The sequence below is a fragment of the Puntigrus tetrazona genome, chromosome 2, assembly GCF_018831695.1.
Source record: "Puntigrus tetrazona isolate hp1 chromosome 2, ASM1883169v1, whole genome shotgun sequence".
Taxonomy (NCBI): domain Eukaryota; kingdom Metazoa; phylum Chordata; class Actinopteri; order Cypriniformes; family Cyprinidae; genus Puntigrus; species Puntigrus tetrazona.
Window position 1 is genome coordinate 13,910,964 of NC_056700.1, and position 17,838 is coordinate 13,928,801.

At 37.2% G+C, this 17,838-nt stretch overlaps 1 protein-coding gene across 2 annotated transcripts; it reads right to left on the bottom strand.

Annotated features, from left to right (window-relative positions):
* Window positions 1-892: 892 nt before the first annotated feature.
* Window positions 893-17,407, bottom strand: c2h10orf67 (chromosome 2 C10orf67 homolog). Of its 2 annotated transcripts, XM_043256039.1 has the most exons (16): window positions 17,266-17,407; window positions 17,001-17,121; window positions 16,180-16,323; window positions 16,024-16,098; window positions 15,789-15,911; window positions 12,826-12,964; window positions 11,883-11,941; window positions 11,715-11,780; window positions 8,775-8,840; window positions 5,907-5,960; window positions 5,751-5,830; window positions 5,606-5,671; window positions 5,440-5,527; window positions 3,784-3,849; window positions 3,625-3,706; window positions 893-1,163 (listed from the first exon to the last, which is right to left on the bottom strand). In XM_043256039.1, exons 1-16 carry the CDS (start codon window positions 17,349-17,351, stop codon window positions 1,120-1,122), a joined length of 1,359 nt encoding a protein of 452 aa, XP_043111974.1. In that variant the 5' UTR covers window positions 17,352-17,407; the 3' UTR covers window positions 893-1,119. The 2 variants fall into 2 exon arrangements, with proteins under 2 accessions (XP_043111974.1, XP_043111966.1); XM_043256031.1 differs by having other exon boundaries at window positions 5,440-5,671.
* Window positions 17,408-17,838: the final 431 nt, after the last annotated feature.

Here is a 17,838-nt window from a genome sequence, read left to right on the forward strand (position 1 = left end):
GTGGGGTCTGGAGAGACCAGAATTCGGAGAACAGCTCCACAGGGGTTTGCCACAGAGCGACACTGTTTATACAGAACACTACAGCTACCAGCCAAACCGCTCTGTTCTACAGATTTAGAAGGTCAGTGGTACTGTTTATCACTTCATTTAGTAAAATTAAATGTTTGATTTTTTTAAAGCATGTACAAAAGGTAAAAGAAGAGCCCATTTCTTATAATCATTTATTCTGTACAGTGTGAAGAAGCGAAATAAAGGCCGAGAGAAAGCGATGGGGGCAGAGCAAGACTAAAGACTGAAATGGGTTCGAGAGCCAAGATCTTATTGTTCTGCTTCACAGCCATTGAGATCGCCTCCAAAGCTGTGCATTCCGCTGGTTTTGTGCTGTATGCGGCATGCGGAAAGCGAAAGACCATTCTTGGAGCACTCTTTACTGTGGCAGAAGAATGCATACAGTTACTCATGTCTGCACCTCTCCAACAGCATTCAGGCTTAAGAGCTGCAGTAGACTGAGCCCATTCACAGCACAGTCAATTACAGTCAGTTAAAGTCACGATAGCCTTTTGTTTTCTCTTAATGGGAGCTCTGTGTGGCTTCACTATGGGAGAAATCTAATGAATTTACTTAAAGAGATTTGAAGTTTTCTCTTTGCTTTGCTTGAATGCATGCCAAATGAGTTCAAACGCACTGTACAGCGCCATGATATCTTCGCCGAAGAAGTGAACTGGCTTTTCGAAATAGGAATTGCTGTACATATGCTTTATTAGTGCGAGAAACATATAGATTAATATCCTTAAATATAATAATAACACTATACATGCAATCTAACTAGGTGTTTCCTTTTTAGATATAAAACTATTCATTCACTGTTAAAACAATGTTATTACTGATGTACAAAAATATATATATATATATATATATATATATATATATATATATATATATATATATATATTCTTAATACATCTCTTTGACCTCCTCAACTCTGCAATATTATTTGATTTATAAAATGTAAGTTTATAAGTTTCATACCATCATCAACAACCTGTGCACTGACTAAGCCATCTCTATTTTAAATTTGAACTTCAAAAACCATGTTGAAATGCGGGAAAAAACTCCAGTTTATACTTCTTCGTCTTCCTCATCTGCCACGCTCAACTTGGGATCTGCAATTAGATAAAACACTCAATTAGCAAAAAACTTCACAGTGCCAAGACAATCAAAATATATCTAAAATACACTAAACAAGTACGCTTTCACAAAAGAAGCCCACAGTTAATAATTTTATAGTAAATTAAATCAAGGGAGCTGATGGTAAAACTTAATATATAGCAAATCATACATTTCATCCACATTAGAGCACTTATAAATTGCGATGCAAGAACTGTGGTTTTAACCATCCCAAGTCATTTTTTGTACCAATCAAGTGAATGTGAGCACTGCCCATGGGAGGGGCAACATGACATTTCCCTGGCCGATTCAAAACAGGTCACGGACCCTCCATAGACACCAAGGCGGTGGGAGGGAGAACTTAACCACACCGTGTAACCGAATCAAACCAGTGGTTACCCCTTTTCAGCCCACTGGAATAGCCATAACAATACCATTCACTTTGCAGCAGAGAAGACATGCTCCTTTGAGACTGACTGAGAGGCTTTTTATCAACTGCGGGGCTTTGTAGCCTTTTAAAGAAAAAAAAAAACTGAGAGGGACAAACAGAAAGCTCATTTTGACAGTTGCTTATTTTTTCGAACGCATTTTATTTTATTTCATTGGGCGTGGCTCTCAATATAAGATAAGAGTCTTAATAATGGCAGATACAGAATGTGCATTTTTACGTGCGGAAAAATCGCCAGGCTCAGGACTGCCCTGGTGCTGACCTAGGCCTTTCAGGTTGCTTGAACACATCAGAATTGCCATTGTTGAGGTTGATTAATTGAGTCTGATAAGTTACCATGAATGAAGATTGTTATAGTGTTTAATGTGGTGGGCCTGGGTTTGTAAATGCCTCTTTCAAATAGTTCTGCGGAAAAGCATATGGGCCAGACGTATTCATGAACAAAAAGAGAAAAAAAAGCCAAAATTTATTATGGTTGTGTCCAAGCAGTCTTGTCCCCCTTCTTTTGATCATTTGCCGAATGACTTTGAAGCCATGCACTTGCCATATTAAAAAGGAAACATTTAAATCTTTTAGAAAAAAAGTCAGATTTTACCGTTCTGCTCAAGTTTTTACTTTCTTTGTCCATGTTCGAAATGCGGCTAAAATGTTTAATACTATATTAAACGTTTAATTAAAATAAAAAATGCAAACATTTTATTTAGTCAAACACATTGGCATTATATCTGCTTGCTCCTAGAAGATAATATTCATATTTAAAAAATAAAGCTCAGCTAACAAGACCCTATCAGACAGACAGTTACATGTCCAAACAAGAGCTTGTAAAAGTGCGTTTGCCATAAAAGCCTGAAATTATTCACACCAACTTAGATCGGTGACACACTGAATAAACATAATCTGCTGTGTGACAACAATGTTTGCCAGCTCTTTCCAAGTGTCAAGACCCTCAGTAGCTGGTTCCTTATCTCCAGTGTCTCAATTATTGGGTGTCAGTGGTGATGTATGGACCAGATTCCCATGGTTTAGACAGGGGCCAGCTAGCAGTTGTAGAGGTCACTAGCCAGGCCCTCTGGACAGAGGACCAGTGACCCCCTTCATGCTGACCCACTATAAACTACTGCAATGGCCTGTAGACATCTCTATCCACCCAGAGCCGAGGCTGCAAGTACAAGGCTTTTCTCAAGTACTTGAGCAAATATGCAGAGGATTAGACAAGATGCAAAATCCAAATACAATAAAAACAATAATATTGAGAAATGTTTATGATTTCAAATATTTTTTTCTATTTAATATATTTACACATGTAATGTATTCATATGATAGCAGCATGAAATTAATTTATTTAACGTACTTACTCCAGTCTTCAGTCACACGTAATCCTTCATTCTAAAATGCTGATTTTGCGCTCAAGAAAAGCAATTTAATGCTTCAAAAATAATAAAATATAAAAATGCATATATTTTACGATATCGCATTCATTTTAAGTTTATAAACCTGTATATTGCAGAAAAAAGCAATGCGAAACCAATGACACACAGCTATTGTCTATGTTTACTAGCCTTTTGAAATCCACCGACAGGACAGCGGTGTAATCTAGGCAGATTGATTAGTTAGCTTCTGTGCATCAGATATTTGTGTCTGAGAGCTTCCATATTGACAAAGGGTATTAAGTCTTTCAGTTATCTGTCCAAGTCATGCCTGCTAAGCTCATTAACCTAGATCCCAATCATCAGAACGTCAATAATAGGCAAAAGAGAGATTAAAAAGTAGCTGAGGCAAGACAACTCTCTCCATCATTTCTCATTCCTGGTCCTCATGTGTCACTGCCGATATGATAATAGGCACAAGGCAGCCTTTCAGAGTGATGGACATATTTGGTCAGATCAATCATTTTGAACATGTTATAAATATGTTTTGTTTTTTTTTAATGTGGTGAATTTGAGGACAGGTTAAATGAGATGTTTTAGTTATTGGTCTGTGTTATGTCTTTCAGGAGGTCGTGCACTAACCTAATCCAGGAGAAGCATCTGCTCCTCTATCACTCTGTAGACCGATGTCCATCTTCTGCTGGCCTGCAGCACCTATACGTGGCTTACAGCAGATGGATATTTAAGCTTTAAGTCCATCACACCTAAACCAGAACAATTGTCAGTTGAAAGATTTCTTACCAAAGGAGCAGTATAGCCCAGCCTGTCTGCTGGACTCTTCTGCCGTGGTGAGCAAGGAGCATTCATCTTCAAGAAAAAGATGCATTAAATAGTTCTAGTTTTCATACACAACTCATCGATGCAACCGTTTGAATACAGTTTGTATTCAACTCAAACACTAAACTAAATTTATTTTTAAATTATTTTAAATTATCATATTTTAGATACCTTAATCTTACCCCATACCTAAACTTAACAACTATAATACTATTAACAAGTAGCAAATTAGGAATTGGTCCCCAAACTAAAGTGTGGCCATATTTGTTCCTCAGAAGTACCTGTACACAAACACACAATTACTTGCCAAATCTAAAAGCAGAAATATAATAGACTTTCATTGTTTTTATAATTAATCATAAATACTACAGACAAATCAAACATATATATTAAATATATTATCACCCAAAATTATAGTAGGAACTAGGAATCAATCAATCACATTAATTTATATATATCGTGTCAAAGCATTAAACAGTATTAAATTGGAGAGTAGAGTGTCAGTAATGTATAACGTCAAGATTAGGCACTCAATTTTCAGCTAAAGGCATTTCATTATTAAATGCAGAGACGTTGTTGTCTAGATCAGTTCAGTTTCAATATGATCTTTGTAATCAAATAAAAATTCGGTAAAAATTAGTAAATCAAATTTTAAATGCAGCCATGTATGCTATCATTTAAAAGTTTGTCTTCAGTAAGCGCTTTCTTAAAAAAATACTTTTATTCAGCAAAGACACAATAATGTTACAAAGAAATTGTCTTTCAGTTATATTTAGTTACTTTGAATCTCTATTCATCGAAGAACGTTGCCGTTTCCACAAAAATATTAAACATCAACTTTAAGCAACAGTTTTTACCACTGATAAAATATATATAACTTAAGCACCGAATCAGATGATTTCTGAAGAATCATGTGTCATTAAAAACTGGAGAAATGGCTGCTCAAAATTCAGCTTGGCCATCACAGGAATAAATGACATTTTAATTATATATTAAAAGGCTAAAACCGTTATTTTGAATTAGAAAAATATTTCACAATACTATTTTACTGTATTTTATGAAATATTTTATGAAAAATTTTAGTTTTTGTTGTTGTTTTACTAAGTTTTAAATGAAGTATACATACAAACACAATATATATAGTGGAAAGCATTGGGTACATGTCCTTTTAAGCTGTTCTAATCTGTTTTCATGTGCATTATTTGTGTAATAAATGACATCCGGCACAGGCAGGCCTCAACGATGTGATCTGAGTTGCATTTGTCCTCCTGGTAAATGGGGTGTGGGGTGCAGCGCAAAACAAAAACAAAACTTATGCATATTCATCAGCCTTCACCAATTGAGGCCAGAGATGAGGGGCTTAATGTGCGTGCACCTGTTAAAGTCTGTTCTGGGTTAACCTCTACTGTATATGTGCTCTGTGTGTGTGTGTGTGTGTGTCTGCGGGACAGGCCACAGGTGCAGATTTCATTAAGGGTTACATGATTAAAGCTCCTGCCCTCTTTCAGTGTAATAAGATCGGCTTTGAAGAAAAAGACATGCTTTGGTTTAAATATCATTGGAAGGGCATATTTTAGTCAAAGTGGACAAAACTGTAGCCCTCTCAGAGAAGCAACTGACCGCAAAGCTGACTGAGGCGTTGTGCAGAATGGCTTCCTGCCGCTGCAATGTCTGCCGCAAGAACATCTCATCCTTGATGGCATGGAAACTTAAGAAAGAAAATGTCAATGTAGAACAGCTCATGGAGTCGATAAAAAAAAAAAAGCAACCTAGAGTTGTGATGTACCTCTGTCTTAAAATCTCAAACTTCTTTTCCCACGCCTGATTGGACATGTACAACTGCTTACTGAGCCTGATAATATTGAGAAATCATAAGAACAACAGAATAAAATATATATATATATGTGTGTGTGTGTGTGTGTGTGTTATACCTTTCAATCTCCTTTTTCTGCATTGCTTCAGTCTTTTTGAGTTCTTTTATTTTTTGAGCTGACTCTGCATCCCCAGGAAGCTGAAGGAAAAATAAAGCTAGGATTCAGATATGTTTATGCATGCATGTAGTTCTACTTGAACAAAGTGAAGGCTACCTCCATGGTTGTAGTTTCTGCTGTCTTCTGCTTCTTCTTTTCAGTGACGGCTTTCTGACAACAAAACATTTTCAAAATGTCAAAAATGCATAACTGTATATAATTTGTACGTCAATAAAGGAATGCAAATAAAGTGTTACTTCTGTTTCATTTGAGTTTTCATTACTGTACAGCCCACAAAGTTTCAAAAGTTTTTTTATGTAACAAGATATTTTGAGAAATGTCTCAGTAATTTAGAACAAGATGATGAGCCGATAATAATTTTCATTTTTCATTTTTGGGTGAACCATTCCTTTAAATCACTGAATCTGGCCACAAGTTTCATGTGCCGGTCTACCTCATCTTAGAAGAAAGGAAATGGCCTTGGAGCTTTATCTGTTTTCCCAATGGAGATTTAAATGGAGGGCCATATTCTGTGTCATTATATCAATCCTTCGTTCACAAAGGGTCATTTTAACACCAAATGTCCACTTTGTGTGGCATGTCCAATCAAGGCCTGACACAGCTTTGTGGAATGTCATGTTGGCTGATTGAGTGCGTACGTTCAGAGCAGTGTGAAGGTCAGGTCACCTCAGGTCAGCTCGGACATCCACTTTTCCACCCGTGTTCCCCCAAAAAGGCCTAACAGAACGTGGGAGTGCCTTTTTAAGTTTCTCTTAGTAAGAGTGGGTGCAGTGTGTGTTGTTAGTCTAACCCAACACAGAAAGGATGTCAGTCTACCCTTTTTCTTTCATCCTAACCAAAGAAAACAAAGAATGGGAGAAAGAAAGTTTCCTTGCCAGATTGTTCAAAGAGCCATTGTGTGCAAAAAGGAGTAGGTGTTGATTTGTGACAATATGATAGTGAGTTGTGTAAGGCCTCTGAAGTCCTCTGCTTTGAGAACAGACACTAATGAAGGCATGCTACACTTCGGCTCATTTCCTTACTTGATGGATGCAGGATGTCCGTTTACAGTTTAGGCATAAAATACAGATCATTTTATAGACAGTGTACATACCAGTCAAGGATGTGGAGTCAATTAGATTTTCAAAAGAATTATCTTGCATTGTATGAAGTTTCTTCATGAAATCTGTGTTATTGTGAGGGGTTCATTCAGTAAAAGATAACTGTTTTCTATTTAAAATGTAATTTATTATTGTGATGGTAAGGCTTAATTTTCAGAAATCATGACTAAAGTCTTCAGTGTCATGTTATTCTTCGGAATGCATTCTAATATTCTGATTTGGTGCTCAAAAACCTTTCTCATTATTAACAGCTGCTTGATATTATTGTGGAAAACTTTTTTTTACATACATACTTAATTTTTTTACAGAAACAGAAATATTTAGTAACATTACAAATGCCCCGAATGTCACTTTTAGTCAATTTAAAACATTCTTGTTAAATAAGCATATTAATTTCTCAAAGAACAAATTACTGACCCTACATTTTTACTGGAGGGCCGTATTTTGTATAAATAAAATGACTTGATTTTGAAATATTGCTTCTAATCATTCAAGCACAGACCCCACTTTTATAGATCTATTGTTTGCCAAGGTAAATAAATCAAACTGTTTGCGCATTGTACGTAAGTTTGAGTCACTGTCTATAGAGGGCCAGGCACGTGCCAGTTAAAATCGAGGCTTGGGCATTATAAAAAAAGATAAGAGTTGCACACATTTCCATAATAACTAGCCACTACAGTGGCCAAGCTCATTGTAAGGGTGCCCTTTATGAAGTGGACTTTAAACCGGGCTCATTGTCCATTTCTATTCAGCTGTACCCCATCACCCACTCCATCCTGTCACTGTGTTGTGTCAGCTGCATGCCACATTCCACCCTCTGCTAGGCGCTGACCGCCTTCTCGGTCGCCTCTATGCGGTCACCATGTTGACAGAGTCATCGTCCTGATCACCACCCACCCCCCCACTCCAACCTCACCCCTCCCATCCAACTGAGCCTTAACAAGCCATGAACAAGCAAATAAAAAAAGGGGAAGTATAAGTAAGAAGCCTGGATGCTATGGCCACTTTTAGGATCAGCTTCACATAAGCTAAGCGTGTTCATTACATATATATTATAGCATGCGATAAATGTAATACTGCACAATATGTAAGAATTATAATAATGCATATACATGTACCTATATAATATAAAATATTGCAAAAAATTTTTTATAACTTCAAATAACTGTTTTCAATTTTTTAAAATGTAATTTATTCCTGTGATGACAAAGCTGATTTTTTCAATGTTATCAGTGCTCAAAAAATGTATTTTTAGATATTTCAGGGGGTTTCTAGAAACTGTAATATTTCAGGATATTGTGATGTAGAGAATGTTCAAAATAAAATTCTTTCCTGTCATTTTTGATCAATTTAAAGCATTTTTTTGGAATAAAAAAAAAAAAAACACAAATTCTTACTGACTTAAAAGAAGTATTTTGGTGCGAAAAACATTAATTGAATCTTACTGACGGTAGCGTACATAAACATTAATAGCTTGAGTTATATTTTTCCTTGAGTTAGCGAGGTTTTAAGTCCCATCTGTTACAAGAAAAAAAGCATTTCTGATGCATTTTCAATGAAAAAGATCTGCACTTGAAGAAGGGAGAGGGGAGCTGCCATCCATCACTCAGGGCTGTTAATGAATGCATTTCACCGTTGGTACGGGTTGAATTTTAACTGCAGACTCATGGCTAAAATCGATATGACTTAGACACTGCGTGTGCACCTTATCCTCTGTCTTTGCTTTAGGACTCTGATGTCTGGGGTAATGGAGAGACCGTCCACTGGTCAAGGGTTCAAGACCTCCAAACATCCTGAGACAGATAGGACTCACGCCAAGTCCGTGCCGTATCTGAGCGTGCGTTTAGCCGTGTCTCATACTCACATCCTTCATGCGTGAGGCTTCAATGCATGAAAGTTCTTTCTCTATTTCCTCTTTTAGCTGTTTTATCTGTAAAACATAATTAAACAGTTGTGTTACAACAACAGTGGACAGTAGGTCAGACTTTACGTTGTTCGCTTATTTGCAACCATCCAAAGGTTTCTTGGATGTTTACACCCAGGTTAAAACTTCAGAAGTGGTCAGCCAATAGTGCTGTTGACAAGTGCAGTTGTGCGGTTGACGGGCCGTTCATTTGGATGTCTTTTCACAGAGGCAAAGCTTGCACCCAGCTGAGCTTCACACTCCACTCTGGCCTGGGCTTCAGCCTCTCATTATAGGTCTTTCCTGCAGCCTTCTGGCTATAGAAACAAATTTTCTGCTCCATTGATCAAAGTCACCAAAATAAAGTGGAGAAAAACATCATTTTTTTTCGAAACGTCATTTTTTCACTTTACATTTTTATGCATAGCCACCATGCTAGACCTTAACATTGAGTTTGTCAGTCACAGCAACAAAGGGGCGGCTCAACAAAGGGTACAAGACTGAAAAGAGGCCAATCTAAACTGCTACACTAAATATGGATAATCCTTTTCTCCCGGTGGCTCAAACAACATTAAGGAGGTCTTCATTAGTGGTTTTAACCAGGGCTTCTACATGGAGTGTGTTTGGCCACCACCTGCTCCATTAATCTCTTTCCTGGCCCTACCAGGTTTTGTGGCCACTCAGTATTATGTGAAGAGCCGGAAGAACATTATTGATCTGAAACTAATATGCCTCTCTATTATAAAACACTTACAAAATAAAAAAAGAAAGAAAATAAGGAAGAAAAGATAACAAAAAAAATACTGCAATATAAATATGTAATTTAACTTACACAAATTAAAACTGTTAGAATGAAAACAAAGAAATAATAAAAAAGCAGGTTTGAATGCATGTTTTATCAGTTTCAACAATTCAGTAGTAAGCTTTCTAGAAATTGACCATGTTTTTTTAAAATAAATAAATAAATAGCACATTTAAAACAATTTAAAGGTTTGTTTTTTTACGATGAACAACATAATTAAAAACTGTATCATACAGTATATCTGTATATTAAATTAAACATTCAATACATATTAAAAATATTCAACAAAAAAATAATAATGTGCATTGCAGAATATTGTTAAATTCATTTCAATGATTCATTTTAAGTGTTGACCTTTATAGAGTTTTAAATATATAAAAATATAAACCTAATATAAACTAACTAACAAGCAACTAGTGACAATAATAAACATCTGTATGCATAGTTTTCTTTACTGAAGAGCTGTGCTAATATGAGCGTTTGATTGCAGGGTAAATTATGCCAGCTTTGACAGGACCCTTGCTGCTTGTCTCCCAGCAACCCTGCAAGGCCAGAGGGAGACTTTTAACCTTCTAGATTCTGTGTGGCCGAATTCAATGGCTGAGTACCATAGAGTCTTTCACACTCTTTTTACGTTGTCCTCTGTGTTCATATTTTAATTCCAGCCATTGTGTGGCAAACTTGGTGCATATTGTTCCTTGCAATCAACCACAGACGCTGTGTAAAATGATACTTGCTAACCAGTGCTGGAATACACTTTGTCTGCAAAACTGTTTAAGTAAGTAAATGAAAGATTCTGTGTTTTTAAACATTTCGATTTGCATTTAAAGATTTGGACGGTAAAATAAAGCGATTGGCCGACATTTGAGCTCATGACTTATGAATACAAGGCAGCAGTCCAACTTAGAGCGCATTCAAAATGCTCAACAAAGCACTCTGACCACATGGTTTCTTACTGTAGTGCAATAATATAAATTCTGGCAAGGCCCCAGTCTTAACACCACGCAGTGCTACTTCACACACACACACACGCTTTAGCTTTACTGCACAAAAGATAAACCACTAAATAAACAATACTATATCAATACATGTCAAAACGCTGCGCCACATCCATTCACCAAATGTTTTACCAATATTAACATGCTACAATGTCAGCTTGCTGCTTCATATCATCAGCTGTGCTTGATCACATATCATAAAATAATTTATTTCTCCCTCATGCACCAGTTGCTGCAGAGTATTTAATTCATGGTAATTTGCTCCGCTGGCATGCTTCTTTCTGCTCGCATGAGTAAAACATGCAAAATTACGAGGGACAACATTGTCTAGGCTGTAAACCTCACATACGGTATGCTGCCTTATTTATCTTAGATGTCACACAGTAACCATTTCTGGTAAGAATTATTTTCTGGGAGAAACAAGAAAACCATTTGATGTAATGGAAGAGAAGGGGGTCAATTATTAAAAAATGTCATGAAATAAATGTGCGACTTATAAATTAAGTTATGCTAAAACTTATTCAACTTTCAAATGTAATAACATAATACAATAATTAATTATAATTATAATATATTAATTATAATTATAATAACAAAATAATAAATATATATTAAATAATTTTAGACAGAAATTGATAGAAAACTATTTTTCTTTAAAAAAAATAAAATGTAAAAACTATTTTCACTCAGATATTTTTAACAATCAGAAAGAAACTGCAAATTGCACACTGAATTAAATGTGACATTTAAGTTTAATTAAATGTGACACTGTGAAGTGTTAAAAAATATATATTTTCATCTTGTTTTGTATTTTCATCTTTGAAACTATTTTGTAAATGCATTTTTGCAACTTTTCAAAAGAGAAATATTTTAATGTAACTTTTGGTTTTTAAAAGAAAACGATGCACAAGCTGAGATATATTTTGTGTCATCAAAATTAGGACTTGAGTTTAACTACTGAACCCAGTATTTTTTGTATGTTTCTACTGATTATCTTTGGACTTACTGTACACCACACTGCTCAACAATTGCTATGTTCAATGGTGCTATATAAATATGTTTAAGTTGAATAATCCTTTAAGAAAAAGTTAAAAACCTCACCTTTTCTCTGCCACTTTCTCTTTCAAGGTTCAACTGCACTTTCAGTTGCTCGTGTTCACCTGTCATCTGCAATAAAATGAAATGAAAGTGTTTTAAATAAAACAAATGCAACAAGCATATAAGGATGTTTCTGGCTTCCTTGTGTAGTATATAATTACTATATGATACCTTTTGAAGGGCTTTTTTGCTGTCGTCAGCTTCTGATTTTAACTGTGCCAAATCCAGAGCTATAGACAGAAGAAAGAGAGAACATTTGAGAGTGAACAAAAAGGACCCAGTGTAATATTTAGTCCCACAAATTTTCACAATATCTAGAAGGGAAACAAAGGCTGATGCCATGCAAGAGCACAACGACAGGACATCCACTCATCTTTGTTCATCTTTCGCATTTGGGTCAGTGGACTGAAGCCCAGTCCTGGCCTGCGTGACCTGTTCCGGCTCAGGGTCCTGACAAGCTTCTGACCCGGTGCATTGCTGCTGACACGTCCACTCACATGCACTGACCAAACACAAGCCGCTAAGTTCAAGGGCCAAGTGTGTGTTAGTGCCCAAGTGCTTTTATTTCCATAGAGACTTAAGACCTGGACTGCTCTTATCTTTAGTCACAGCCAATGCAATACGTTTTAGCAGATGGTTCTTCACATTTTGAATGGGGAAATATAAAAGGGGTTTATGTTGCAATTAAATGCATGATAAGTTGTTTTGGAGGATTTAAAAAAAAAACTATGTGTTCATGCGTAATCACAAAAAACAGTGGCGTAAAATACTCAGACGGTTACCAAAGTTACATAAGCAATGAATGAATATCAAACACTAGGAGAGATAAAGGCCTGACCCTTGAGAATACACCTGTCTTGTGTTTGCTTTCTCCTCACAGACTCCCACAGAGTGTGAGATGATAGCTATGGTCTGACAAGTGTCCTCAAACATTGCGTTCTGAATGCTAACTACCTCACACACACCAGGAAAGATAAGAGAATGTGTCTATGTTTCCAAAACAAGCATTCGTGACATGTGTTTGTTTTTGTCCCAAAAGCACACTTTTTGTGTGCGCGCGTGTGTGTGTGTGTGTGCGGTTTATCAAAAAGGGAATTAAAATGTGACATGTTACCCAGCCTCTGCTCTTTGGATTCCAGGACTCTGTGAATTTCCTCCAGCTCGACATGCAGCGAGTCAATGTTATCTTTTAGCTTTTCATTCTCTGACTTCAGTCTGCTTTTCTCTGGGTCCTCCGCTCCCTCTGAGCCGATCTGAAAAATGACACAAATCCTTTTTAACTTTCTCTTTACAGCGCAAAACAAAAGCCACGCCGCTCAAGCTGCGTGGCAAATATGAGTGCCATTCAGGCACAAAGCAATCGTACAACTTTCTGCCTCCTACCATTTCCCCCTGAATAATAAAAAGCGAGAAACAAAAAAGCAAACACATTTAGAAGAGGGCGATCTCTTTTTTTTCTCCTCTTCTCTCTTTCGGCCTTTTCTTCTCGCCCGGAAGAAAGACGGCAGTACATTACATACAAAGCCCATAATTCATGGGGACATTTTTATTGACAGGAATAATACATATCATACTGTTTGTGTGCCCCTGTCATTCAGGTCAATTTATTCTGGAAGTCAAGGAAGGCAGCTGGGGCCTATCCACCCACAGTCTGGGCTCTGCTTTCTAACAAGCTCGGCAGAGCCGGGCCGCGAGGGGGGCGAATGGAGGATGGCTGAGCAGCCCCAGGGGGTTCGCAGAGAGCACAGTTTCCCGGGGGGGGCTTGTTGCCTTTGTGCTGTCCCTCAGTAGCAGCGCTGCCAGTGTCACCAGGATCACATCACATGTCAGCGCGCTGAAGTTTGCAGACTGGGAGCCGCATGGAGCCCATCAGGTTCCTGTGATATCCACGCAGTTGGCCCTCTACTTTGTACCGCAGCAACCATTCATGCCCTGAACATTAACAGGGCTTTTGCATGCCTGTCACACTTAAGATTGTGCAGGCGTTCAAAGGTTTTCAAAGGGTTTTCTTCTTTTTTCTCCACTTTATTTACTCCGTCTCTTTCTCACTCATTCATAAAAGAAGGAAATTGCAATCATAAAGAGGTTTTGATTGTTATAAGTTTATTTGGTATTTGGAGGTTTTCCTTTCTGGGACCATCTTGACATAAATAACCTCAGAAAAAGGTAAAATGCCGTCAATGGGGCAGTATCCTTTCAAACAGCACTAAGGTACCGTCACAGCTTTTGTACCTCGAGACTGTAATTCACATTGTTTTAGTCACACAGAATTAATGAAATGATTCAATTTATGACTTCTCACATATGGCTTACGATTGTTTACTATAGATTTAATCCCGGAATAAAGAGCCATATGTTATGCATGTGACAATCCAAGTGTGACGGTCAGATGATGATGATGAGGATGATGTACACGTCATGGACCAGCATTACTCTATCACTAATAGGAATTTGCATCGGCGTATCTACCATGAGGGATGGTCAGCTCGGCTCGAACATCACCCACCCCTCATCCTTCCTGTTTCATTGTCATCTTCTAGGGTCAGACAGCATTAACGTATTATTTGTTCATAATTTTCCCTCTCAGAAAGATATTGTACTCTCTAAGGTGCACCTTCCTGCCCTGTTTGAACACCCCAACCTTTAACTCTGGCTCCACCATCTGCTGCAGTAACAGAACTACAGGTGATTAGCCATGCATCTCTCCTGTGGGCGTGAGAGTTCTCATTAGCACAATGAACAAAGCTCGAACTACGCCGGGCTGCACTCATTTGTTACACTTTGAGTGGCAGGTTTTGTATGCCCGTTCTCCCGGCCATCTGCCTACACAAGCAGGCGTTTTGGTTGGACAGAGCTCAGACATTAAGGGTGAGAGATAACTCTCTGAGGCGGAGTGAGAGGGGCAGCCTATTAAAAAGGCCAATAATAGACACCTCACTTATTGGCACCTGATAGCTCATTCATGTTGCATGTAAACCCCATTCGCAAGGGCATAAAGGTGAGTAATTGATTTCACTTTGTGGAACGCAAGAACCTGCTTATTAGTGTACAGCCATGGGGCCGGGCCACTCCCGAGTGCACTTCAGGCTATAATAGAACAGGCCACTAAACAATAATTACCATCCTGCTGGTCAATAACAACACAAGCTGGATGACATTTAAGCAATCAAGAATCATATTGACATCATTAAAGATAAATGCACTACTGGTCGATGTAACACGAAAGTAGCACTCAAAAAAAACAACAAAAAAGACAATACTGTACATAAAATCTAAATATGAAAAAGTATTTTAAATTAATAAAAATGAACACAAAGGCAGCTAGCCGTACACTGAATCCAATACAAACTAAAAAAAAAAATTGCATCATGCAAAACGTGTACATGCAAGTTAAAAACAAGTAGACACAAGCAAGTGAATGTTTCAACACAGTGCTCAGCAGCACTGAGGATGCAATGTGTTGAAACTTTTGCCAATTCATTGTGAGGCTAGCTTGCTCATTTTCAAGCATGCCCATGCTTTACGCACACATGCAGCAAAAGGATTTATTTTTTCCTTTTTGGAGCGCTACAACTTTTCAAAAGTTTTACATATTTTAAATTAATATTCCTCAAAGAACCATGAAAAAATGTACCACAGTCTTCACAAAATTATTAAGCAACATTAATAACAATAAGTAACATTTTTTTAAATACCAAATTAGAATACTTTCCGAAGGATCATGTGACAGTGACCGGAGCATAATTTCGATATGCCAAAACAAGAATAAATAGTTTTTAAGTTATAAAACTGTTATTTTTATTAAAATTATATTCCACAGTGTTACTGTTTTACTGTATTTTTAATCAATGCTATGGTGAGCAGAAAAAAGGGATTATTACAGACCCAAGCTTTTGAACAGTAATGTATACATTACTTAGCAATTTTTTACTACTTTTGTTTTGTTTTGCTTTTTGGTTACTGATTCTTTCACATTGCCTCATTATGTGAAAACATACATACAGGGCAGTATTTAAAAAAAGTTCAACTGATTATTATACAATAATTCTTCTGTAATGAATGTCACTTTGTCTGTACCTCATATTTCTTTAGCTGTTCAACCATCTGCTCAATCTTCAAGTTCTTCTCCTGAAGCTCATTCAGAAGGTCCTTTACTCTTCCATCAGTAACATCACAAACCACATCCGTCTCTTCTTCATTCTTTTAAAATTTGGGTCATGCAAGATTTCTTTGTAAATATTTACTTTGTAAATAATATCAAATGAAACATACTTTTTGCTATATGTTATATACAAACTGATTAATGGTTTACCTTATAGCTGGCTTTGATCACCTGAATAGCGTCTGAGAGCTGCTGCTGATAGCTTCTCCGAAGAACAGATAATTTCTTAAAAAAAAAAAAACCCAGACATTAATAAAGCAGAAACATGATGTATTACTTATAATAGAAGCATCATTGTATACAAACCTCCTTTTGGCAGTTCTCCAAATTCTTGATTTTATCATTAATACTTGCATAAAGGGCGTCAGATTCGTCCTGCAGTTTGGTCTCATACTGCAAACGTATTACTTTCAATTTCTTCTCAATGTCTTCTTTTAACGTGTTCATTTCCTGAGATGCAGTCAAATCATTTTAAACACATAAAAATTATTAACACGGAATGACACTAGCAACACAAGGTTCTGCTTTATATGATATGGTTTGCAATATGACTGTAAGTTGCTTTGGACAAAAGCATCCGTCAAACAAATAAATTATAAATACAAAATAAACCACTAAGCACTTTTATTTTGTCTTTCTTGCTTTTCCGATTACATTTCCTTCCCAACTGCAAATAAATGACTTTTGTTTGTGAGTTATGGGACTAGAACATGTATTTAGTAGAGCGTGTATTGGCCTGCAAGCCTGCTAATCAATATGTTTAACTCTGCAGGCCGGAGGATTCCTTGTGAAGGCACTGTTCTTCACCACAAAGCCATCATATGCCCTCTCAGCAGGTGACCTAGGCGGCCTGCAGTGAGGCCACTCAAAGCTGAAGTTAGAAGAATCTTGAACTAATAAGATGAAAAGCCAGAAGCATGAATGAATTCACTGAGCATATCTGGTGGAATGCACTGAGTATAGTAGCTTTATGTAGGCCTTTTTAAGGCAAGGCAACCGTGCATTTATACAGATAGCTGCAGATTGATTGATAGCTGACAGACAGGCTGCTTCCTATTTTTGTAGTTAAAGAGATTTCTGTGACTGGGCTATAAAGAACTGTTTATCTAGTGGTAGCAGATACACACCTTCACAAGCTCTGCGGTGCTGGCAGAGAGTGTCTTTATTTTTGGCAGCTCTGACTCGTCAGTTTGGACACAGGCGTCTTGTCCGAAAAACCCTGCCCTCAGCTGGTTTGACAGAGCGTATCTGAAGAGGCAGAAAGGTCGTGTGGTGAAATTAAGCGCATAATCTGCGCTAGCATAGCATAGCAGCAATTAAATCAAGTTGGTCTTGGCTCCGGTGGTCTTCAGCAACTTTAAAGCATGTTTGCAAGAGAGTAAAACTTCTCACCGACGTATTTCCTTAATCTCTTCCGAAATGAGCTCCTCCTCGGTTTCATCCGCAATGCTGTCTATTCTCTTTTCGATAACGTCCATGAATCCGACCTATAGGACATAAACGCTTTCGCACAACGTTTGACTGCAGATTTCGGCTGAGTTAAATGGTTGCCGTAGCAACAGAAACTTAACAGGAAGCCGACGACTCTCGCTGTAACCAGAGTCGTTTTGTGCTGGACTCACGTGAAGGATACAGTCGTTTCACTTAATTAATATTATCAGTCAGATTAATTCAATGCGTTATTAATAATATATTAAAACAGTCGCGCTTAATTAAAATGCTAAAGCGCATACGCACACACAATCAAAAACTAAAAACTCTTAAAACCTATCAAAAACTTTCAAAAACTAGGCCTAAAGCTGAAGTTTCCGAATCATGCATGTATTTAATTTACTGCAACAATGTAAGCTTATTCACTTTTGAATCAGTTGAACATAATGAAATAAAATATTTACTGTCTCCAATCTTTGAATGTTAGTGTGGTCCTATAGCAATTGTTACAAAAAATTTCTATTTTAAATAAAT